This window comes from Hippoglossus hippoglossus, chromosome 9, assembly GCF_009819705.1.
Source record: "Hippoglossus hippoglossus isolate fHipHip1 chromosome 9, fHipHip1.pri, whole genome shotgun sequence".
NCBI classification, from domain to species: Eukaryota; Metazoa; Chordata; class Actinopteri; order Pleuronectiformes; family Pleuronectidae; genus Hippoglossus; species Hippoglossus hippoglossus.
The window spans coordinates 6,550,495-6,574,506 of record NC_047159.1 but is presented as its reverse complement, the minus strand read 5'-3'; the positions used below and the strand labels follow the sequence as shown (position 1 = coordinate 6,574,506).

The 24,012-nt window shown below is 40.3% G+C and overlaps 3 protein-coding genes across 8 annotated transcripts; 1 reads left to right on the top strand and 2 right to left on the bottom strand.

Annotated features, from left to right (window-relative positions):
- Positions 1 to 440: 440 nt before the first annotated feature.
- LOC117768094 (cyclin-G2-like) lies at positions 441 to 4,603 on the bottom strand. 2 transcript variants are annotated; one of them, XM_034596184.1, is made up of 8 exons: positions 4,421 to 4,603; positions 3,766 to 3,889; positions 3,173 to 3,310; positions 2,768 to 3,018; positions 2,554 to 2,632; positions 2,362 to 2,460; positions 1,753 to 1,955; positions 441 to 1,307 (listed from the first exon to the last, which is right to left on the bottom strand). In XM_034596184.1, the coding sequence occupies exons 2-8, from the start codon at positions 3,886 to 3,888 to the stop codon at positions 1,196 to 1,198; spliced, it is 1,005 nt and encodes a 334-aa protein (XP_034452075.1). In that variant the 5' UTR covers position 3,889; positions 4,421 to 4,603; the 3' UTR covers positions 441 to 1,195. The 2 variants fall into 2 exon arrangements, with proteins under 2 accessions (XP_034452075.1, XP_034452074.1); XM_034596183.1 differs by having other exon boundaries at positions 3,766 to 3,958; positions 4,421 to 4,549.
- A 184-nt stretch (positions 4,604 to 4,787) lies between these two features.
- Positions 4,788 to 14,666, top strand: LOC117768093 (coiled-coil domain-containing protein 158-like). 4 transcript variants are annotated; one of them, XM_034596179.1, is made up of 23 exons: positions 4,788 to 5,023; positions 5,135 to 5,192; positions 5,837 to 5,985; positions 6,205 to 6,392; positions 6,488 to 6,597; positions 6,678 to 6,996; positions 7,094 to 7,149; positions 7,267 to 7,377; positions 7,510 to 7,591; positions 7,849 to 7,968; positions 8,771 to 8,986; positions 9,090 to 9,305; positions 9,452 to 9,620; positions 10,551 to 10,703; positions 11,054 to 11,166; positions 11,738 to 11,896; positions 12,465 to 12,557; positions 12,688 to 12,810; positions 13,238 to 13,386; positions 13,691 to 13,753; positions 13,881 to 13,948; positions 14,022 to 14,193; positions 14,631 to 14,666. In XM_034596179.1, the coding sequence occupies exons 1-22, from the start codon at positions 4,936 to 4,938 to the stop codon at positions 14,153 to 14,155; spliced, it is 2,937 nt and encodes a 978-aa protein (XP_034452070.1). In that variant the 5' UTR covers positions 4,788 to 4,935; the 3' UTR covers positions 14,156 to 14,193; positions 14,631 to 14,666. The 4 variants fall into 4 exon arrangements, with proteins under 4 accessions (XP_034452070.1, XP_034452071.1, XP_034452073.1 ...); XM_034596180.1 differs by having other exon boundaries at positions 5,132 to 5,192; positions 7,867 to 7,968; XM_034596182.1 differs by having other exon boundaries at positions 5,132 to 5,192; positions 8,897 to 8,986.
- Positions 14,667 to 16,317: 1,651 nt separating this feature from the next.
- On the bottom strand, positions 16,318 to 20,005 carry zgc:158260 (uncharacterized protein LOC571389 homolog). Of its 2 annotated transcripts, none has more exons than XR_004614906.1 (5): positions 19,883 to 20,005; positions 17,002 to 17,278; positions 16,700 to 16,873; positions 16,436 to 16,595; positions 16,318 to 16,331 (listed from the first exon to the last, which is right to left on the bottom strand). XR_004614906.1 is itself a non-coding variant. In XM_034595329.1 (5 exons), the coding sequence occupies exons 1-4, from the start codon at positions 19,915 to 19,917 to the stop codon at positions 16,451 to 16,453; spliced, it is 627 nt and encodes a 208-aa protein (XP_034451220.1). In that variant the 5' UTR covers positions 19,918 to 20,005; the 3' UTR covers positions 16,318 to 16,331; positions 16,436 to 16,450. The 2 variants fall into 2 exon arrangements, 1 of the variants encoding a protein (XP_034451220.1); XM_034595329.1 differs by having other exon boundaries at positions 16,704 to 16,873.
- Between the last annotated feature and the right edge of the window lie 4,007 nt (positions 20,006 to 24,012).

Sequence of the window (24,012 nt, the reverse complement as noted above, 5' to 3'; positions counted from 1 at the left end):
ACCGTTGCGCCGGGCTTTTGTGCAGCTCTCAGCATAATGGAAAGCTTGTGCGGTAATAAATCTAACGGGATAGAAACAGAGATGGGAGAGGCTTAAAAACAGGAAACATCTGAGACAATCAAATCCCTGAATCTGTGACCTCTGCCCTTTAATCTGTGCGTTTGGGGAGCGGTAGAAAGTACATCTACTCATGAAAATGTGAGGTATTTCTATTTTACCAGAGTACTTTCATTTTATGCTACCCTATAATATCCAGTTTGAAGGCACTGGTCTGGGAAGGGTCCATGAACCTAACGCTTTCACACTCTAACCTCTGTAGGGATATGACGCTGAATGAGGACGACCATTGTGATGAGTTAATGAATCAAAAATATGTATAATAATAAAATGAGGTATGTAAAATAATTATGGATGACAAAGAAAAGAAAAAAAACAAGAGGTAGATAAAAAAAAAACGATATTTTTATTTGGATGGATTCTTTCTGACCTTTCCAACAAATTTCACATTATATCCAAGTACAACACACATTAAGCTGTGTTCACAAAACATACATTTTTTTCTTCTTTTTTACAAGTTATGTACATTTTTTTTAAAACGTTTTTTACAGTAAGCTTATCTTGGTAAACATGAACATCCATTTATAATCACTTATATCAATGTATCCATGCATAATCAGTCTGATATTGTAATACTGAAATGTCAGAAATGTCACATTAAAATTGTGTACGTGCGTAAATAAACACACATTTGCCGAGTACTTTCTCCACAGTTTGCGTATGGCATGGAGTATAAAAAACTGATTTAAAAAGATAGTGGGTGAGTAAGTGTGTTAGCTGGTATTCAACTGGGATGACATTGTTCCATGTGCTTCACTCTTTTTCCTGGAATGCGTCAATTTCAGACACAAGCAAAATGAAAACGTGTTAGAAAAAGATGTTGAGATGTTTTTGCCATCAAGCTGCCAAGATATTGCACATTTCCATTTTGCAGTATTAGGATATGTTTTCTTTATGCATTAAACAAACCAACGATAAACTGAATCAACACAGGCACTTAATCAAAACCTGGCACACATGTTTTTACATATATTATGACACGTGATACACAGGTTTGCTCTGGACCATGGTGAGCCCCTTAAATTAGCTACTGTTTAGGTGATTGACACTTTCGGCGCAATTGCAAATTGAGGACTCGTCACTTTCTGCATTTGGGAAAGGAAGAGGGGAAGAAGGCTCCTTCGCCGTCACTTCCTGGCGAGCCGAACGGAGTTTCTTCTCCGCCGCTCATGTCCTCACAGGAGTCCTCACTGCGAGAGAAGAGGAGGTCAATGATAAATAATACTGAGCTTAAATGCAAAATTATACCCTCATAAATTCTGGTTTATAACACTGGTTTTGAAATTGTTGTAAAATTCCTATAGGTGATGAGTTGACCATCTCTCTGGAGCAGAGCCACCACTCAGTTGGTCCCTGTTAAACCACAACAACCACAGTCTACTAGCTGTGCTACAGTGGTGTTACAGTTTTCTTTCACCCACAAACAATCTTTTTTCTAAATAGAAACCAGAGAAACCAGAGAAACCGCCACACTGGTCATTCTAATCTTTGCTGAATTAGCATTAATTCGTTACAACTGATCCGATTTGCTGCTGGTGATATTTCTTTGTTTTAACCAGCAACAGCTACAGTCAGTTGAAAATAAGAAGCAGCTATAATTTTCTTTATGCCAGTTATTAGGACCCAGTTGTTCACCTCTCACTCTCATCCCAGCTGCCCTCAGGAATAGTTGGCAGACCAGGGACACTGAAGTGATTGGCCTGAAGATTTTGTGCGGTTCTCCTGGACACAATCCAAACCAGCTTCTTGTTGTCTGGTTTGTTACATTCACTCGAGTGGTACTCGGTCATGCACTTGGCGACAAGCTCCTTCCAGTGGAGCAGCTCGCTGTCACTAATCTGTGAAGAAGGCAAACAGGAAACATCTGAGAGGCAGCAGAAATAGTCTTGGAAAATATGCTGTCATCAACAAGTAATGTGTTGTTTTCATTCATGACCTAAATGTGCACGTGATCAGGCAGTGACATCGTCTTTCTACATGTGAATTCCAACACAAATGTGTATAATGTGAAGCTGAGAAATGCAAGAAATCCTATTAGTAAATTGTTTACGGCCTCAGTTGTTTGCGTAAAAACAGTTTTCTTCTTTGATCGTATCTTACAGTTCTGAACAACAGGTTGGTAACAGTGTGTCGTAATCTGTGACATGTTTCACTAAATGCAAACATTTGATGAGGTAAAGAACAATGATTACTTCAAACAGAATCAGAGGGTGCAGCCTTAGGCGAGCTCTGCCCTTTTCATACCTTTAGATGTCTTTGGAATTGCTGGACAATCTTTGACAAGGCAGTGGACTGGAGGGCTTCGAACTCCTGAGCAATGAGCGACAGCGCCAGCACTGATGACTGTGGAGGAGGAAAAACAGCAGATTATGAAGCTCTGCAGCTCAAAATGGATGCTGCTATGATGAGAAATTGTTGCCCGGGAACAATTCTTACTTTTGCTTTAGAGAAAACAAGTTGGCATAAGCAGGCTTTTAGCTGGGCTTCCAGGCTCCCAATGCTTGGGATCTCCTCCCTTAAAATATAGAGGGAATCCTGATGTGATCCACCAGTACAAACCTCATAGAGCAGAATCTATTTGACCAACTCCATGCAAGTTGAAGCAGTGCATCACAAAAAGTAAGGCAAAGAAAGACAAGGGAATGTTTACCTTCCAGCAGACAGGGTTGTGAAGGCCGAGTAGTAGAGGTGTAGAAAGGTTAAGGCTGTCACTGCGTTGGGCTCCACACTGAGCTTCTCGGAGATGATCTTCTCCATGCGACAGAGGTCTGACACAGTGAACTTGCTTTGGCTGATGCGAATGAGTTCGTGTGTGGGTGAGACATTGCTCTCCTCCTCCACCATTTTGGATGCAATGTGAAGACAGCAGACTCCAATACAGGGCAAGTGTTTGGGCTGAACCTGTCACAATAACACAACAGCTAGAGGTGTGAGTCAGTGTCTCATGAGGTCAAACGGGACTGTTGTTTGTCACACTCGTGATGGGAACGTGATACAAGAAAACACAATATACAGATTTATGTTGTAAAGATTTTACATTTGATAAAACACCAACCTTCATGATGGCGAGGAATCTGTCAAGCAAATTGACAGCTTGAACAAAAGTGTGGGTGCTGTAGCCAAAGAAACTGGTCAGGCCCCACAGCTCCTCCACTCGGGTGTCTCTGCATTTAGCAGACACTCCACTGGGTTTCTGAAAATGAAGCATTGCATACTAAATGTACAACTATTATGATTATATGAACTGTTGCTGCTGTCGTTAATAACATCTTTACATCCATAATTATCACTCTTATGGTTTTCATTGCAACAACTAGTCGGTCAGAGCTGAAACATGATGGTAGACAACTGTTCCTGGTCTCTCTCTCCCCCTCCACCCTATCTCTCTCTCTTTTTCCCATTTTTTATCTGCTCACCCCAAAACGGTCGAGACTTGGCTCTCGAGGTTTCTTCCAGTTAATGTGGGAACTGTTGGGTTTCTCTATAATTTTTGACCTTCTATGTAAATTGCCTTTGCGATTATGTATATTATGATTTGGCACTATACAAATTGAATTGAATTAGTGGAAATAGCATATGTATAAAAGCAAATGTACATTCCTGCCCAGACAGCAAAGAAAAAAGAGTAGAAGTGTGTCAGTGGGTTACCTCTGTGGAGGCCGACTCCATCAGCTTCAGGCCAGTCTCTCTGGGAAGAAAGTTGTACTCCTTGGCACAGCAGGACTTCAGCTCCTTCAAGAGCAAGCCGTCAATGGCGTGAAGATCCCTCATCCTGGAAAACCACATGTTTCAGGGGTTCTGCGTTGTGACTTAAAACAAAACCCCACAACAACAAGTCTCCCTACCAGTGAGGGGAAGATCACAATATAAATATGGCCTCTTGAAACCACACCTACTGGGTGTCAAGTGTCACACACACACACACACACACACACACACACACACACACACACACACACACACAAAACCTACAACTCGACTAAATATGCTGGGGCTAAAATGTTTTGACAATAATAAAATGAAAGGTTATGTTGACATAAGGTTCAACTGCATGCAAATGTCATCTGAGCAACAGAAACCACACCAACTAATCAGTAATAGCAATGATACAGATAAAATCAATCGATGACAAAGGTTGAATCGCTCAGTCACAGGTGATTTTTAACCTCGATTCGACTCTTGTGAATGTGAATGGAAACAAACTCCATTAGAAACCTAAAGGCGTCTTAAAAACAAGCAACCCCCCAGTGGAAGCTAACCCAGCTAGCATGCTAACGCAAATCAACAAAGCGGCTCGTCTCACCTCGTCCAGAAGCCGCCGGGGAGCAGGAGTGAAAAATCAGAGCTGCGACCCGATCACACTCCTCAGTTCTTCATGTTTTCATTTTCACGACGACAACACCGCGGAAAAACCGAGACGATCCCCGCTGAGAGCGCACGGAGGGTCCGTGTCGGAGGGTCCGCCCTGGATACACAAACAAGCCGCTGGTCCTCCGGGAAACACTACATTGACCGTCATGCACCACCGGAAACGCCTGGGAGGAAAGCGTCGGCGGCGCTAACTATGGCGCTAAAGTTACTTCTCTCACCAGTTCAGCGCCATTAAACCTTTAGTTATATATTTTTTTACACTAAACTGAGCCAGTGTGACGATGTTATCCAGCTTGTATCGTCCAGAGGAACCGAGTTGTCGCCGGGTGTGATGCTAGCAGCTAGCTACGGGATGTTGTTTCCATGGTGATGAAACTTTACGCTCAACTCGCCAGCTGTTCTATGTGGTTATTTGTATAAATGGCTTCGTGGCTGCAATGAAGAAGGATGTCGTCGCTTTCCAGCAGTAATGGCGCCCACGGTTTCCACGTTGAATCCCCACAGAAGCTCCGGGGAACAGCCCAAGCAGAAGCAGGTGAAGCTAACACGGGTTAAAGTTCACTATCCAGCTGTTGTTGTTGTTGTCACAGGCTCCTGTCAATTCACTGTTATTGAAATGTTCTGTCAACACGTTTTGACTTTCCAGAGACTCACGGCAGCTCCTTCCGGCTGAGATTCACCAGTCTGACTCTGGATGAACTGAGGTAACCAGGGTTTACTCTGTTTCCTGCAGTGACACTCAGCAAAAGTACTGGTTTTTAATTAGATTTATTCATGGATCCATTAGTCAATCAGTCAGGTAAGGTTAAAAACAATCTGACACTAGTGCACACCGGGAACAAAATACTTAGAGTAAGTATAAAGACAATAGAATAGAATAATAAACTTTATTTGTGTAGCAGTTTTTAAAAACAGAGTTTATATGTGACAAGGAGCCCAGACAACCACGTTTAGGTGGTCGGGGAAAAACAAGGTAGCGTTCAAATTAGATGAATGTATAAAGAGCTATGTCATATGAAAACTTGAACACATAAAAGCAGTGATATGACAATTAAAGTACATGAACAAGTATAATAAAAGGGCGAAAAAGAAAACGATAAAAACACAGTAAAAACACGACATCACATGAAAGCAAGACCAAAACAATTGCAGAAGAAAACACTGTAAAAATTTATTGTGGAGCTCCGCCTCTCTTTCTTACTTTTTTACTCAAGATTTAACCTCAAATAGAACATATATAAAGCCGATTATACTAAACCAAAACATTTTTACCTTAAAAGACCAATATATACAAATAACAAACTGATGATTCAAGTAAAATTCTTACACAACTTTTTTTTCTGTGCAGCGATGAGCTTGACAGGCGAACTAAGGAAACCCAACGACTTCAAGAAGAAGTGGAAAATGCAACCAAAGTTGCCTTGGAGAGGTTTGGCGGCAAATATGGAATCAATACCTCACCTGGACAAAGCTGCCACAACCACTGGTTCAATGTCTGTGAGTACAACTGTGTCAACTAGCATCTTATTGAGCCTGACAATTTAAAAAAAGGTGATTTCATTTCAGACAATGTTTGAGTTCAGATCAATGGACCTGACATCCAGATGTGCATTGAAAATCAAAAGCCCAGGCTATGTAACTGATAAACTACATGTTTCATTGACCCTTAACTTGAACAACAGTGTATATTTGAAACCTCATCTGCTCTTTTGGTAGATAACCCACCTGGGGATTTCACCATCTCCCCCACCCACACTCTGGCAGGGACTCAGCCTCTGGACTGTGATCTGGATATTATAAACCAAGAGGTGGTTCAAAGGCAGATCAGCTCTCCTGGAAAAAAGGTTTTGGAAAATGCACTAGATGACGGTTTTCAGCAGCTGCCTGGCCTGCAGCTAAGAAAGGTTCATACTTGTCTTTCAGCCATGAATCTTCTTAGTTTGATGTTGTGTGAATTACTGAATTGATAATGCTTCCGTATCATTTCTTATTTTCACAGACACATGATCAAACTGAACCAGAGACATTCAGTGTTGACAAAGCCATCGAGAACCTGCAGACTAAGCTGAATAAAGTCCAAATGGAGAAGGACGTCTTGTCTGACCTCAGGTGAACACACTGATGAAATTTGACTTTAATAAATAACGATTGTGTTTAAAATCTCTTTGTCCCACATTTTTCGTTTGTAGATTGAAGGACTCGAGGAATCACGTTGATCAGATGGAAAAGATGCTGTGCATGTTGGAGGAGCTCCAGAACATCAAAAGGGCCACAGACCAGAAGCTGCAGGACACAGAGGACGAGGCGTTGGCACTGAGCAGGAAAGTAGAGACACTGGAACAGATCATGAAGGAGACGTATTCTACACTGTTGTCTCATGAGAGTCGATGTGGTAACAACCGCGTCACCAATCTTAACGCCCCCACTCGTTCAAGACAGTCATCCCCAGCCGCTAAGTTAACTGAGGATACTAATGACACAAACGAGCTGCAGGAGAGATGCTTAATGGTAAATACTTAATTTCAGTTGCAAATCACGTTCAGTGGGCTTAACAATTTTCATTCTATTGTGTTTGATTTGATTAGTTTCGTCTGTTTTATGCCAGTCAATAGAACATCTTGGGAGTGAAGAACACAGTGGAGGAAATACGCCAAAACTAAGGTGATTTGATGTAGAGCTGCAATGATTCATCATTTAGTTGATTGGCAGAAAAAATTGAATTACATTATGCATTCCACTGCAGTGTTAGTAAGAACTCTTCACATTTCTCTGTTTTAGGAGTGAAGAACTGATTGCAAGTCTGTGCCAGGAGATGGCGCTGTTGACTGACAAACTGAGCTCATCTAAACACAACAGCGTCAGCGTGAGTGTTAAGTTGGAGCTGCTTAAGTAAGTTCCCAAATATTTTCAGGCCTTTTTTTTAATCTGAGGGATTTTGCAGTCAAATGCTTAATCAATGACTTACTGTTGAATTTCTAAATTAATGTATATTTGTCAAAAACACATTATTTCCATTTCCAGGAACCTCACTGAAAGACAGACGTCGTTGCACCAGTGTCAGATTGGTGAACTTGAGTCAGATATCAGCAGCCATAAAGATAAGGTCAGGAAGAATTTACAATAATATCATGATCATCATAATGTAATCAGTAAAACCCTTAGGCTGCTAAATGTTAATATTAACCTGCCGTGTTTATCCCACTTGACCAAAGAGGCTTGAGGATAACACAAACACAACAGTCACCTTGTAAATTTACTTAGTTCTGTTTTAAATTCTAACCATGTCTGGTTCTCCCTATTTCAAGATGAACACTTTAATATGTTTTATACTGTTTGTGAATGTCATTTGTGACATTGTAGGTTTGCTGTCTGGGGCAGCAGCTCCTTCAGGTTCAGTCTCAACTGGCTGATGCACAAAGAGAAAAAGAGCGATCCTTGCAACAGAGAGAGGAGCTTCAGTTCCAGCTCAGCCAAATTAAGGTGCCATAAGAAACCATATGATCTTTCTGTTGTTATCATACCCAAAGTCCCCATATAGATGCATATTTACAATGAGGATCACTGTTAAAAGTGGAAACTGAAGTGTCCGGTTGAGTTTGCTGTTTGTCATTTGAATGATACTCGAGCTATGTGTTGCCTTATTATGACAGAGTAACGTTAAGTGCTGGAGCTGTGTAATCTGCTTAGTGAAAGACTGTTGCCCGGCTCAGATGGAGGCTCTGGTTGGCTGGTGGGCTGACTGAGGTTTACTGACTGAGACCATTCTGCCTGTCTTACACGTCCACATGATGCATTTATCTCAGCAGAGGCATCTGTGTCATGGGGCAACAAGTCAGTGCCTTATTTTGAGTGAAAAAGGAAATGACAAAGCAGAAAAATTACAAACAGCCCGTACATCAGCAGGCACTAGATGTGGTTGTGTTAAGGTTTGGTTCACTCAGTTTGTGAGGCTATATGAACATGTACAAATAATCAACAAACCTGTTGACACTGTATTCAAATTAATATTGACACGTTTCCAAGAAAGACACAGAAACCTAGTGAGTAGCTACAGTTACCTCGTTACCTGTGAACATGCAGAACGAGCTGAAACTGCTCAGAGGGGATTCTATACAAGCAGGGCGTGTTTGTCCAGTCACAATAACACAAGATGAAATGTTAAGCTACTTTCTCTCCCGTGATTGAGATCATATTATCTCACTATGTTAAAATGTTAAAAGATAACTGTTTCCTTCCCTTTACAAAACAATCAGCACACTGTGCCTCCTGCTTTATCCTCCAGAGGTGCAGTGAACAGCAGCAGTGTGAGCTCCATGTGGAGGTAAAGGCCCTGAGAGGAGGGCTGGAGGAGGCCAGGGAGCAGCTTCTCAGAGTCGGAGAGGAGAAAAATTGCTTACAGGCTCTGCAGGATCATAGGACCCAGGAGGGGAGGACAGCCCAGGACCTCCTGCGGGAGAAGGAAGAGGAACTCCAGCTCAGGCTGCAAGAAGCCCAGCAGGTAAGAGATCATGTACAAACCATAGGTTTCTGGAAACCCTGATCTGGTAACTACCCGCCCGTTTTAACGGTACATTGATATTAAGCAAAACTGATTTTTGCAGCATCATTCTTGGTGCCAGACCCTGCACATAGAAGGAGAGACACTGAGGCGGAAGTTGAATGACCGAGAGAAGCTGATAGGCATTCTGCGACTGCAGCTGGAGAGCAGCGTACAGATGAAACCGCAGCACAGCCACACCCTCGACAACCTTCACCACGAGAAAAACCTCCTCAGCAATCAGCTAAACCAGCACAAGCTAGAGATTCAGCAGCTCAGGGTCAGGAACAAAAATATGAAGACAGAATACTTCATATTTCCAAACCAACTTCCATAACCCCAATTAATTTTCTCACTATCGCCACCGTCACTTTGTTCTTTATACATTTTTCTGTCTCCCTCCATCTTGTGTCATATGCTTATCAGGCTGAGTTAGACCAGCACAAGTCCGACCTGGCCACTGCAGAGCACGAGAGGCGGAATCTTCAGGCGTCTGTGGCTGAACAAAGTCAGCGTCTCAGGGAGGAAACTCTGGAGAAAAGACAGCTCAGCTCTCAGTTGGAAATCCAGCATTTGCAGTTACTCGCCCTCACAAGTGAGTTGAGCTTTACTGACGTATAACCGGAGATAACACTTCAATCTTATTGAAAACAAGTAGAAGGTACATACCACTGCCAGGGCTGAACAATCTCTCATGTCTGTCTCACTTATGTAATTGAAAAATAAAAGTAAAAAGAAGTTTGATGATCTGCATCAAAATGTACAAACTCTTGATGTTGCATCTGCCCTTTGGACTGAAGCTGCAACAAAATTCTTTCTTGGCCAAAGTCCCATCCCTCAACCAAATTTGTACAAAATGGGTTCAGTACTTTTTATAATCCTGCCGACAAACAAACCAACTAAAATACACGGGTAAAAAAAGCATTACCTCCTTAGCAGATGTAATAATCAAAACTGTTGGCAAAAATTGGCAGAAAATGTGCATTCTTTCCATCCGTTCTATAATTAATAGTAAGAATCTGATTGAAAAAACAAGATTTTAGGACCTTTTTAAACAATTTTTGTTTCAAATCGTTACATAAAGTACACAAGAGAATAAAATAAAATAAAATTCTGTCTTCTTAATATCACAATATTCATTTGTAGGCCCCCCGGATAATAAAAGTGTCTTTATTAATTACCACATAATATAGTATCGCATAATGACTTTCACCTGTATGAAGTCAAACAAGGTCTTTAGGATTTTTATCACCTCTGTGCTGCTGATAAGTGTAACCAGGTTCTATAACTGGACAGGAACCACTGCTCCCTCCCTCTCCGTCTCTAGAAAGAGTTCAGCGCTCACATATTTTTGCCTCCAAATGAAATGATCTTCTTGTCCTGCTGTGTTAGAAAAACAAGGAGCCATGTTTGGTATGTTTACACTGTCAACTAAGCCTTCCATTGTAGTACATGTTTGGTTATGTGTTAAAGTGTGTGTCTCCCTGTGGATTTAATGCATGTGTTTGTGTGGGCACGATTTCAGAGGAGCATGAGGAGCTGCAGCGGCTCCACAGCTGTAGGAGCGATGAGCAGGAGGGTGTGGTGCTGAGGCTTCGGAGTCAGCTAAGGGACACTCACGATGAGCTGGACCAGGTCAGGATTACCCTGAGGACACTGGAAGGAGCCGACGGACACGGTTAGAGCCACTTCATTGTTTAAACTGAGACTTAATTAAAAAATGTCTGCTATATGAATAAACGTCAGAGAAAATGAATTTGATTTTCATCCAATCTGTGATCAAGTGCTCTGATAACAGCGATTTACTTTGGACTGTAATGAAACATAGGAATGCTGACAACTCTTGCACAATAAATACCAGTGCAGTTCATTGAAAACTGCAAATATCTATATCATTCCAAGCTGCATTTCTGTCTAAACTGACATGTAGAAAACCTGTTCAACATTAAAGCTCTGTGATTTATGTTTCTTATGTGCATGTTGTTCTTTCTGTGTGGATTTATCTCGTGGGTGTTTTCTCCATCTCAGGCCTCCGAGTAGCACTGGACATGCAGAAGGAGATCACTGCCAGAAGAGAGCAGGTGGACTCTCTGCAGAGCAAAATCCAACATCTGGAGGAGACTGTGGAGAAGCTGCAGCAGGTGTAACTCCATGTACCACGTCTGTGTAGATCACTCACTGCCTTCTCTCCTGTCGAGTTGAACTTACATGCTTCGGCTTCTTAATTTTACCCAATTGATTTAACGTAACCATTAAAAATACTATAGTGTTTAGTTTTTTTATTTAATATTTACGCTTTATAAACGCTCTTTTATAACCTTTGAAATATAAATGCAATTTAAATATTTCTCCAGACATCAAGGTGAACAAAAATATCCCAAAACACAAACTCTGGCTGCAACTAGCAAACAAAACAAAAAAAGGACAACAGGCTTTTACGAGTTGTTCTATGAATATCTGGACAGAACACTTGGCCTCCAAGCTGTGACAGATTAGCCATTCACACCGTAGGGATCTCAGGGTCTCTAATCTCTAGCAAAAAGTTAGAAAAGTGATCATGATAATTCAACGGTGACCACTTAAGCCAGTTCCAGTGCTTTCAAGTGGATCAGCTATTTGAAATAAGCCTTTTGAGTTCATTTGTTGTGGATAAAAACCAATGAATGACCCTTTGACAACTAGTGCTCCATTTTGTCTGTTCTCATTGTTCAGGAGAAGCGTCACCAGAGCCTGGAGAACCAGCGTCAGCTCGGGCAGCTCGCCTTCGTCAGGGAAGAGAAGAAGCTGCTTTCCAGGGAACTGGAGGCCCTTGGGTCCAAAGACCAACAATTAAGGGAGCGGATCGGCAAGCTGGAGGCCATCCTTCACAAGGTGGCACTCATAATTTTTAATTTAACAAGATAAGGCTTTGAGAGAAAGCTGACGAAGGATGCTGACTTGTTTCACGTGAAAACAGTAAAAACCTATTTATACAAAAGTTTCCCGAAACCTTTCAACATTGAATAATAAGAATTTCTACCAAAATATATTTTGTTTTCAAAACTAAAAACCCCATCATTCCTGGTTCACATCCATTTGCAGTTCTTTTTCCAGTTGTCTGTCTTCTGCCTGCTGTCTAATAGGAAAATAAAAGCCCTAAAAAATGATGTTTTAAAAAAGTATATGGTTTGGATATGTCTCAAAAGACGAAAGAGAGGGTTTAATGATCAGCAACTGTCTCAAAACATAAACACCTTCTCAATAACTTTTTCAAGTTTTACTATTATTTCACCTTATAAAGTTTGACATCACTTTACTTTAAACAGCTAGTATCTTCATCTGGAACAAAGCAAACATTTGAGTTTATGTCTTAGGATCAAATAAGAATCTAATCAGACCCTGTCCTGTGTCTCTCTGTCTCCGTCACTGTTATTGCTCCAAATACTCTTCTATCTTCAAGATGTCGGAGAGCTTCGCAGACTGTCAAGATTTCATCCAGCGGCAGGAGCAGCAGTTTTATCGGCTGAAACTCGGACATGCCCTCGACCTGAAGGTAGAGCTGATTACATACAAAGAAGCCTTTAGTCTTAAGAAATAGGACTTGTCAACCCTATGTACAGTATGTCAAATATACTCTCACATGGTTAATAGTAATGTGTAACAATTTTTTTGATTTTCTGTAGGAACTCCAAGGTCAAAATCTGCACAGCACTCTGAGTCCAACTCCACCAGACCTGGATTCCCCGAATCCATCAGAACTCCGCGCTCCACCCTCGTCCCAGCACGCCTCCAACGCTCAGATCAAGGTGCAGTCAGAAACTCCATGTATTCTGCTCATCTCCCACAGCTCCAGCCCATCAAGTGCATGTGTGAATTATTGTTTATTTGGCAGCTCAGACACAAGCTCAGCACATCTGCTCGGCCTTTAAATCACACACACACACACACACACACACACACACACACACACACACACACACACACACACACACACACAGACACAGACACAGACACAGACACACACACACACACACAGTATTGCATTCTTGGGGTAAGGAGATAAACTAGAGTATAAATCATTTCATTGCGCAAGTGAAACATTTTTGGCAGTTTTTTCTTTGTGTGTCATTGTCCTGCATTCCCTGTTTTCTCTGTTTAAGTGCATGCTAATCAGACCAACTATTAATAATGTTAATTTCACCACTGCGCTGCACTGACATCGTCTTTCTCTAGGCGAGCCCCGCCCGGCAGCTCAGGTCTCTCGTCAAAGAGCTGCGAGGAGTGATTTCGGAGAACCACAGACCACACACCGATAACAGCCCCGCTGGCAAGAGCTTCCACAGGAGGAGGTCTGCACCGGAGAGAGAGCACAGGACCACATTGTACGTCTGGCTCTGTTCCTACACACTGCGAGGATTAACTTTGTTCTTAGGCCAGCTTAGATCACATCTGAAAATCATGTGAAGCTACTAAGTGGGCAGGAAGTCACTGGAGTGGAGGAGAAGGGATGATGCACATGAGTGGACACGGCACCGTGTTGCACTGTACTGTAACGTACCATTCAAAACAACAGACGTCATAGAGTTTAAAAACTACGTATCTGACGTTGTCTGTTATCGACTCGTGGAATGTGATAACGTCGTAGATGTCTTTTTTACATTTTTTTATTTGTCCTTTCACTTGCAGCAGTACTGACGAGGCTGAAGAGGTAAAAGCCAACTCCAGGTTAAGAAGAGAAACCTGCAGCAGGTAGGGAGAAACCTAAACAGCTCGAGTGACCTTTCAACCTCTCATGCAACATGCAAGGCGCCCCAAAGTGCCGCCGACTGTGCAATGTAAAGTGATGTGCGTCTGTTTGTGTTTGCACTGTGCACAGAGAGCCACACTTCCTGCCCAAAGCTGAGCTGAATGGAAAGATGATCAACAAGGATTCCTTCAGGGAGAGTGAGTTCTCATTACCTGTTTTTCAATCCACTGTGGATTTTTGCATATGTCAACGTTTGATTCTCTAAAATAGAGATAATGGCTCATCCAGGCCGCCTTGTATCGAGTCCAGCGACTGCAGCGAGGTTCACATCCCCGCAACAGCTCCTCTCGCTGGGCCGCAGGTCACCCGTCCACTCCCTCCTGACCTCTGACCCACACAGCTGACATTGACACAACAGAACCGAGGCTGGCTCCTCGTTCCGGTAAGTTGTTGATATTTAACTGAAGTTTATCACATCACCATGAATGTCATGTGAAAGATTGTGTTCGAGGACATCTCAGGGTTATTCAAGTAAACTATTAGATGACTTTTACTTCGATTATATAAGAAATAAAACATTTTCCATGGACCATAATGAGAAGAGAAGTTCAATATTTAAAAAGAGCCACCTTCTTGCTTAGACTGAGACATTCATGTTTTTTCTCCTCATATTACTGCATCAGATAAAACAGACGGATTAACTTTCCATTCAGCTGTAGCACTGCAACAATTGTCCTAACAGAGTGTGAGGAGGATGTAATGACAACTGTCGCCGCAGTTTTTGTTTGTGTCATTCATCAGATCACAGATAGTTTACATAAAACTGTCTAAATGATTTTGATTGATCTCTTTAATGCCTTCACGTTTTTTGTCTTGCAGAACATTTTTAAAAGCGCACCAGATGAAGATGAAAGTCAAAAGAACATTTTATAAAAATCCCCAATCAAGTGATTTTTCTATTATTTATTGTTTTCATAAAGTGTTTTTTTACAATAAAAAGTGTTTGCTGATTATTTCCAACCAGGAATCTATATTCTCTATAGTCTTGATATATAAACGGTTATTTGCACAGTTGCTTCTCATCAGAAACCAGAGAAACTGAACTGTGTTAGTAAAGAAATTAATCTGATTCTGACACAGCACATCAAGCATGATGCAGGTGTCTGTAGGTCTCAGACGATCTTCACTTCCACAGAACAGAAAACCTAAAAAGGCTTTGAAAAGTCTTAATGGGTCAATTTATTTACAAAGGTCTTGCACATTTTGTTGTGCAGTAAAGCGGTTAAATATTTGTCTGATTACAGGTTTTTTGGAGACAAAGTGTGTCTATAAACTTAAGAGATGATTGTCGTGACAGTGAATTGTGCTGCAGGGGACTGTGTGGAGTGTTAGTGCTTATAGACCTGTAGCAAACACTGAGCAGGATGCTCATCACTTCACAACGAGCAACTGCCAAGTGTTTGTCTTGAATTCATTTTTTTTAATCCATCGATACATCAATTTTCAGCTATTTATCTGTTTTTATCTATATCTATTTGTTTTTAACAATTACCTGAAGTCAAAAGAAATGTGACGTAAATATTAATGAATTGATTATGAAGTAGTCGTAGATTACATGTGGTGAATACTGAAGAAACCCTGATGAAACCTATAAAATACAAATATTTGGCACTGATGGACAGTAAAACCTGAAATGATTCAGAAACTACTGCGATAAAACTGAATGTACCTTAGACTTCTCCCTTTTATCACCTCCGTGTGTCATTGTGGTTTAAAAAAAAAGAAAAAAAGTCCTGTATTCAAAAGCCGGATGCATACAGCGTTTACATATTTCCTGTGTTCAGTTCCTGTGCACGCACACAGCTGAATATAGCGTAAAGGCCTTTTCCCTTTTCAGTCTTTATCTGTTGTGTTACATAACTCCTGACATACACACATCTTAGGGTTACATACTTTGCATCTGTTTGACCTCATATTACATTACATGTCATTTGGCAGACGCTTTTATCCAAAGTGACTTACAGTTAGTGTATTCAACATCTATGAGGGGCCATTTAGGGGTTCAGTATATTGCCCAAGGACACTTCGGCATGCACATGGGGAAGACCTATTGACGCCAACACGGCTGCTCTCCACGTTTCAAAGAAAGCAGAGGGATATGAATGTTTGTGGTAGGTCCTCATGTCATCACTTGTTTAGATTTTTAACTTATCTTTTGGGATTCAGACTCAGGCTCTTCTCGGTACGAGCTGGATCTTTAATCAGCAGCCATAGAATGTGTTATTTTCCTATCTTCATAAGTTGTGCAACTGACAGAGGCAACTGGACGTGTTCGTGTTTCACTTCTTAAGTTCTAACTGACATGATGGGAGGATCCAGGTATTTAACCTGTGTTATTTTCTTACTTTGTGTTGGTTTTAGTTTTGTAATCTTTACTCTTTTTTACATAATGTGTCTCAAGAGCTTTTAAAACTGTTTCTTTATTTATGGCCTTGACAAGAGAACTGCTGGAATTCTTAGCTTAAAAAGTTGGTGATGAAGGAAGTTGAAGACCCCTGTGAAAACGCTGATCTCTTCAACCTGGAAGACAAACACAAGTCATATTTAATCATTATGACATAATGTTAGTTCATGTCAAAGGCAGCACAAACAGTGGTATTTAAAAATAGGGAAGTAGCTCCTACTGGAGAAATGAACCATTAGCTGAAAGGTTTGGTGGCTGCTTTCATGCCCTTGTGGTTGTTCAGTTGATTCACTTTGACCTTTTGGCCTTTTTCGTTACCTTTTCCATTCATCTGACGTGTGTAAGGGTTTCTGGGACCCTGATTTAGAACATCAGGGTCGCTGTAAGAGGACACATTACAGATGTGAATTCATTTGTTTGTTTTTCATTTCTAATTAAATAATGGATCACATTAATTTAGATTCTATTTATATTTCCAATATACTTGCATTTTATTGGCTGTTGCTCCTTGTTTTGCCTTGATCACCTCCTTGTTTCTCGGCGCTGCACAGTTTTCCTCTTCTTCCTCTTCTGCATGGTCTGCAGTAGGCGTAGGAAGTGAAGAGGCGCTGATTACGCACATGTCTGGGTCCAGAACAGATACCACCTTCTCAAATAACTGGAGAGCAGAGACGACGCCACGTCAACTTGTTTTAATGAGAGCTAGACGTGTTCTGCTTTGTTCACTAACCTGTTTAACTCTTAACCTTTAATAATGCATGCTCTACAGCTGTCAGCTCCACTTACCTCCGGGGTCATGTGGTCCCTATAATGGGGGTGCAGAACTAATGGATGCTGTTTGAGCTTCTCCTCCACAGCGTTCACGTATTCTCTGCGAATCTGCTTTTGGATCATCTGGCGTGAGAAGCAGGCGTGCTCTTTTGGGACACTCCGCTTAGATAAGACTGAAGGTCCGACCCTGAAGTCATCCAGGCTCACGTTTACTAAACAGCAACAACTGCTGACTGAGGTAATCTTGTTTGTTGAGACTTTAAGATACTTGGTCTGCAGCCTCTCCTTGTACCTGCAGATTTACAGAAAAATAAGAGCCTCACTTGTCGTATACGGCAGCTGTTTGAAAAACAACTTTATGAACCAATATGGAAACAAGACAAGATGAGGATGAAGACAAACAAGGACGCCTCATAAGCAAACTGCAGTAGAAATGATGTATAATAAAGAAATATAGAATATAAAGAAATATGGCCTTGCCTCAGGAAAACTACCAGACACAAAACAGTTGACAGTGTGATAAAGTGTGTGATTGATGCTGAGCACCACAGTTATAGTCTGTTAGAATAATGTGTTTCAATCGGTCACTGTAATCCACAATATAAACTATGCATCAATAATTACAATTACAGAAACTCAGTTCATTGACGATTAACAGTTACCCTTTGCACTCTGAGTTCAGGGTGTGTATATAAACTGACAGATGCCCAGTCTGTTAAAGGTCAAAACTTGAGTTGCAGGAATGTGACCTAAATAGTACAATTTTTTTTTAAAGTTTACAGGCTGACATTCAAGGTCACAAAAAGAGCAATCTGTCCTCATTTTAAATTCAAAAGGTTTTTAAATGTTGAAGTGGGAATAGCTGAACTTCTTTCTCTTTCAATTTCAGTGCGAGCAGACTTTCAGTGCACTTTTTTCACATGTGAGCAGTTGGAAATGCAGCTTAGTTTCACGCACAGCTGCCTGAGTCGACTTTTTGATTTCTGCCCTGCATGTTTTGCCCGTTGGACACACATCGGTCACGGCTTCCTGTCTCTTCTGACAAGAAGAAAAGATGATTTATATTCTCCATCGAGGGCCTGATCATAATCCAGGCTACTGCTGTGTGTCCATGGATTTATTGCTCCATGACCTTTTTATATCTTTATATACATCTGAGCATTATAGTCCATCGGGATGTAATGATAAAATTATATAAAATGCTATTTCCTGGTTGAGAATTTTAATCCAATTTGCCCCATCCTATTTCAGCCATCTACATTTGTGTTGATAATGCTTCTGGCTTGATAGAGCTGAAACAACTAGCTGATTAATACAAAATAAACAGCAACTATTAAAAACATTGATTTAATATTTTACCAAGAAAATATTTATAAACATACCCATATATAAAATGAGATTTCCTGCTTTTTGGACATATAAAAAAGTATATTGTGGGTATTTGACGAACAAAAAAAGTATTAAAAAATGTCATGTTAAGTTCTGCAAACTTGTGATTTTACAATTTTTGGAGGTTAATAGACTAAATCAATAATCACCGGATTAATCAATAACAATAACAATGACAATAATCATAACTTGCAACCCTATTTATTATATTTTATTATTTCTTAAAGTTTTATATAACGTAACATCCACTATTTCATTTGTTCTCTTGTATATGGGATGAGTTCAAAATAATTACAATACACCTGTAGTATTCCAGTCTGTCTTGCTAAGCAACAGACTGATTAGAGTTTCTATATTCTGGTCTGATCTCAGTATTCAGAACTAAACTGGAGCGGGTCCAGTTTCCGCATCCGCTCTCGACACATCAGCCTGTTGACATGAACATACACATACTGGAGGTCTAAATGAAGCAGTGACCTTTTCAAATGCAGACTGTATATACCTACAGTATATGTGTTTGTCTATTTCTGCCTCTTCTTTACCGTCCTCTGGAGAATCTCTCTCCCTCCATTTCTCTGTTCTTAGATTGGTTCGGGTCTGTCGTGTTTTGGGGGAATGCGAGAGCCGGGTCGAGGTCAAAGAGTTTTCACTCCCTACACAACATAGATATGAGAAAAGAGTCCCCACACTGAATTGCATCTTATTGGTTTGAATGTAATTCTAACAGGTCCGGGACGTCAGACTCACACATCTGAACACACTGTGCCTGCCTCCTCCACAAAAGCCTTGAAGAGGCCCAGAGTTTGTTTCTTATCTCCTGGGATGTTACCTCTCACACACACACACACACACACACACACACACACACACACACACACACACACACACACACATTTGCTTTTCACACACACACACCACCTCTTCACCAAATCTGCTTAAAAGAGAACGCCAGCCAGTGTTTTCTTTGTCTTTCACATCTTCACATGTCCGCAAGGTACTTGTATCTTTTACTTGATTAAAGTAAACAGTACCAATGTGTAAAAATACCTGCCCAGAAAAGTCACTCTACTAAACAGAATGTATCAGCAGCCTCCTTCAGACTGTTGTTGTATTGTACAGTAATCTGGATTGTTTAATGTGAAGTACACAATGTTAAGATGTTTGTGTGTAAGAAGGTTTTATATGTAATCAAAAATCTGTAAAGTAAAGTAGCCTTTAGTATCTTAAAAAATGTACTTCAGTACAGAAGACAAACTAGTTACTTTCCCCTAATGATACATTACTCTGACAAATACTATACTTTCTTTTTTAATGAGTACTTTTAGTTCTCATTGTACTAGTGCTACTTCACATTTAACTCACCTTTAACTTTTACTTGTAATGGTATCTTTACATTGTTGTAGCATATTTATACTTCTAGTTCTTCAAAATACTTGTGATATATATATATTATTATAAGTGTCAATGTGTCCCGTCATAATAAGCCCCCAGAGAAACATGAACTTACCAAGGGAAAAGAGGCCGCGTGTTTTTTATCTCCATGGCTCCTTATTATTTATTTTGAAAAAAAATCTTCTCTTTGCAGATAAAGTCCCTTTCGTAAGTTAGATCGACTTCCTGTGTAGTTTGTTGCTTGGTAACTATGGCAACAGTGGCGGAACAATGTGTGACTGCTGTTGCATGAGAAAAGAGGAGGAGGTTGTTTTACTTTAAGTTTAAGTCATAAACGGTACAAGTATCAGCGAAGGGAAGTACAGGCAAACATTTAATCAAGTACTGAAGCCTACACCTCAGTAAAACTTTGAGGTACTTGTGTGTGTGTCGGCAGTGTGTGATTGATGTGTGATAGAGAAATGACATGAATGTGTGAGTGCTTGGGTGACTGGCAAAAACTGTAATGTAAAGCACTATGAATCAAAACTAGAATAGTGCTCCATAAATACTGATCAGCAATACTTCATGTGCTCAACTCCGGAGTTCCTCAGGGTTGCGTTTTCAGCCCCCTCCTGTTCACGCTGTCCCGTCATGTCTGCATTCTCAAACTCTATTGTGAAGTTTAACAGGAATGATTTAATCAGTGCACTGTGTTTAGTTACGCAAACGCAGTACTGAGGGGGTGCATTGTAATCAGTGGAAAACCACTGTACTACTCTCACTACCTGTTGTTAAAACTAGCTCCACTGTGAGCAGCTACAACCGTAAAATGCTATTAACACACTCATGCATCTATTTTAACAATCATAGTTATTATATAATATATAATAACACTGAATATCAGTCCAATTTCTTTCACTGTAGACACTTGAAGTACTCTCTGCTGATGATACTATTTACCTTTACTTGTTTTTGAATGATGAAGTGGGAATAGCTGAACTTCTTTCTCTTTCAATTTCAGTGTATTTTTACATCACAGTAAAGCACCTGTGTACTTTTTCCACCAAGCAATAACAGAGCTTGTTAAAGGAACATCAACCTAGAATAGATTTTCCATTTTGCAATGGGGTTATTCCACTAGATGCTGGGTATGTGTGCACTTAATATGGATTTAATACACCCACAGTCAACAAACTGTGTAGTGTTAAGTGTTGATATTTGTTTACCTATTGGTCCATTTATAGTGTTTAATGCGTTGATTTCGACGACACTTACTGTGTTATACCAACACAATCACCTGTACTAGTTAGTCAGGTCTTTCTCTTATCGTACAGTTTAAGTTTCACACGCCAGTAGCACATTTATCAAAGTTATAGTCATGAAGATAAAACCTGAGGGGGTTTGTCTTTATGTGAGGAGCCCACTAAGTACTGAGCACTAGAGGGCTCCCCATGTTAGAACATTAGTCCGATTAGTATCCTGAACCAAGTCCAGTGCAACTATCACTTGTATTGGTAACAGTCATTGTAATAGTAATAGTCATTGGTAACATGAATACTTTTTTTTTCTCAATATACTATTTCAATACTAATGATTTTCAGTGGTGGAAAATGAATTCAGCTGCTTTACATAAGTGAACATATCTCATTATAAAGGAGTAAGTATACTGCCATTAATATGAAAGTAGCAAATAACCTGAAAGTGTCAAAAGTACTGTGCTCATGTAGGAAAATAGATATTTAAATATATACATATTATTGTAAATATTATTCACTTTGTGAGCAGCATATTAATGTTGAAGCTCTCTGAGGTATAGAGTTAATATTGATGCTTTATTTATTTCTCTGTACTTGAGGCTAAAACAAAGCATGATGTTGAAGCTGATGATTATATGTTTAGTAAACTTTTTATCTGCAATGTCAGTAGAAACTCAAACTGTCAAAACATAGTGAAGTAGTTGCCTAGAATCAAGTACATAAAGTGATACTCAAGTCAAATACAAGCACCACAGGTTTGTAGTACTCAGGTGAAAGTACTTATTGACTCTTACACTAATGTACCATTACCAAAACATGCTGAGTTATCTGCGTCAGTTTTAATCATACTGTGTGTAGTGTACCAAAACTGCTCTTTACTTTATCAGTAGTTTCCTAAGATATGATTTCATTTCTGTTTACAGTTTCCTTAATGATGACTGGTGTTACACAGAAAAGTGATTCCTGTTGACTGGCATTAATCCCATGTAGTTCCCTTCGGGGCAGATGAATTAGCTAATTAGTCCGAGTTCAGGTCCCTGGAGTGTTCTGCTGTACAAACAACAGGGGGAAACACTGCTGGGACAGAGAGACTTCTGTTTCCTTCTCTTTCAACGCTGATGATCCCTATTTATAGCCACAAACTAACTTAGTAAACACTTTCAGTGGAGTCGGTGAACTGGCTAATGTGCCGTTTCAGTTTTTTTGTCAGCGACACAGCCTCAGCCTGAATGCAGCACTGAAGCGGTGACATATGAATGAACATTTGAGATTTGCAGCCACCGTAGACACCATCAATGCAGGGTTTACTCAGTGTTCAATTCTGCATGATGCTCTGGAGTGGATTTTGGTTCACCTTTGCATGCATTCATTTCTGTCTGAGTTGAGTTTAGCAGCTTGTAAACTGTCCTCACCTCATATACATGGAATCCTTTAGTCAACAAAACTGAGCTAGAAGTCAAACTTATAAGAAATGTAACTGTAATGCAGTTTGTTTACATGTAAAGTGATTGTTTTTGGGCCTTTTTATGTTCAGCATTGTTTATCACTATAAATATTAATAATGCAAACTTTCTTTTAACAAAATACTATAAATTTTAAATTGGCTGGAAGCCCTCAACAGTTTTTCTCGACTGTTCTTTACACCATATACAAATAAAGTTGTTAAAAGTACAAAGTACACATGTTGAATTCCTACTGAAACAAGTTATTTATTATAATATTATATATTATTATTTATTGTATCACAAAGCAACAATAAAACACAGCATTTAAAAGAAGGGTCCTGGTGTTTCAATGGCAGCAACTAGAGCTTCCAGTCAGATGTGGAGCTCATGGAGACTGAATGGATTTGATGTGTCTCCAGCGTTGTCTCCATTGTCGTCTCCCTGCCTATAGATTCCTCATGCTGTCACAGGACAGCTCTAAGCAACAACATGTTGATCTATGATTGGATAATGCGGCCATGACCATATATTACGTCAGTAATACTCCACTTCTCTAAGGAATTTCCAACTTTAGATGGAGCGTCGCTCATGTGACGGAGCAGCTTTCTCCGTCAGGCGGGTGGTCTACTTCTCCTTGTCTGCTGATGACTTCAGCATGTGTCAAAGCAAGCACCCATTTTGAGTTGTTGACATGGGAACCTTTCAGTTAGTCCGTCTTCACTCTGAAACGGCCGGCATGCGCCTGCAAAGAGGAGCTTTGTAAGAGGAATGACTGGCGAAGCTTTTTTTCTCTGAGGGTAAAATGCATGAATCTAATACTGATTATTTCCATGATGATTTTTTTACCTTTTACATTAAATACACATGCGAGGCCTTAATATTTGGTATCCTTGGGCCAATAAATGCAAACATGTCCTGCCTGGATAATTCAAACACACGCAGTGGTCAAGTTTTAAACAAGGCTGCCTCTTTAGCTCCTGAACTGAACTTTTATTCTTTTTGGAAGCTCTAGATTAGTTGATGAAAAACTGTTTTTTTCTGGCATTACATTTTCTTATTGATGCAGTGAGGAATCAGTCCAGTGACTTTGTGTACTCTTGAGTTTTAAATACGTACCTTTCTTTCCTCTTCAGGAGGATTTCCTTTGCGTGCGTCCTGACATATAAACATTGAAATACGACACCTCTATAACTGCTCATTGTCTACAAACAGCTCTCTAAATGGTTGCACGCCGATGGCCTGACCTGGGAAAGCTCAGCCCCTTTAGAAAAAAAATGTGAGAGTAAACATAAGGAGGTGGACAATTATATCTACAGCTGACACGTGCAGATTTCAGGTATTGTCCTGAGCCCTGATATCACTAATGTGATCAGTGCAATGGCAGTGAACTGATCAAATTTGAAAATCCCACTTTGAAAGCAAATCCAAAATGATGCTTATTGTGATCATTTGGATATTTATCTTAGAACCCTTTCCATTCATCTCTGCCAGGGAGCATAACAGTAAAAGGAAGCCCCTTTTCATTATTTGTTTGATGACATGCTTCTGTGTATTTGTGTATT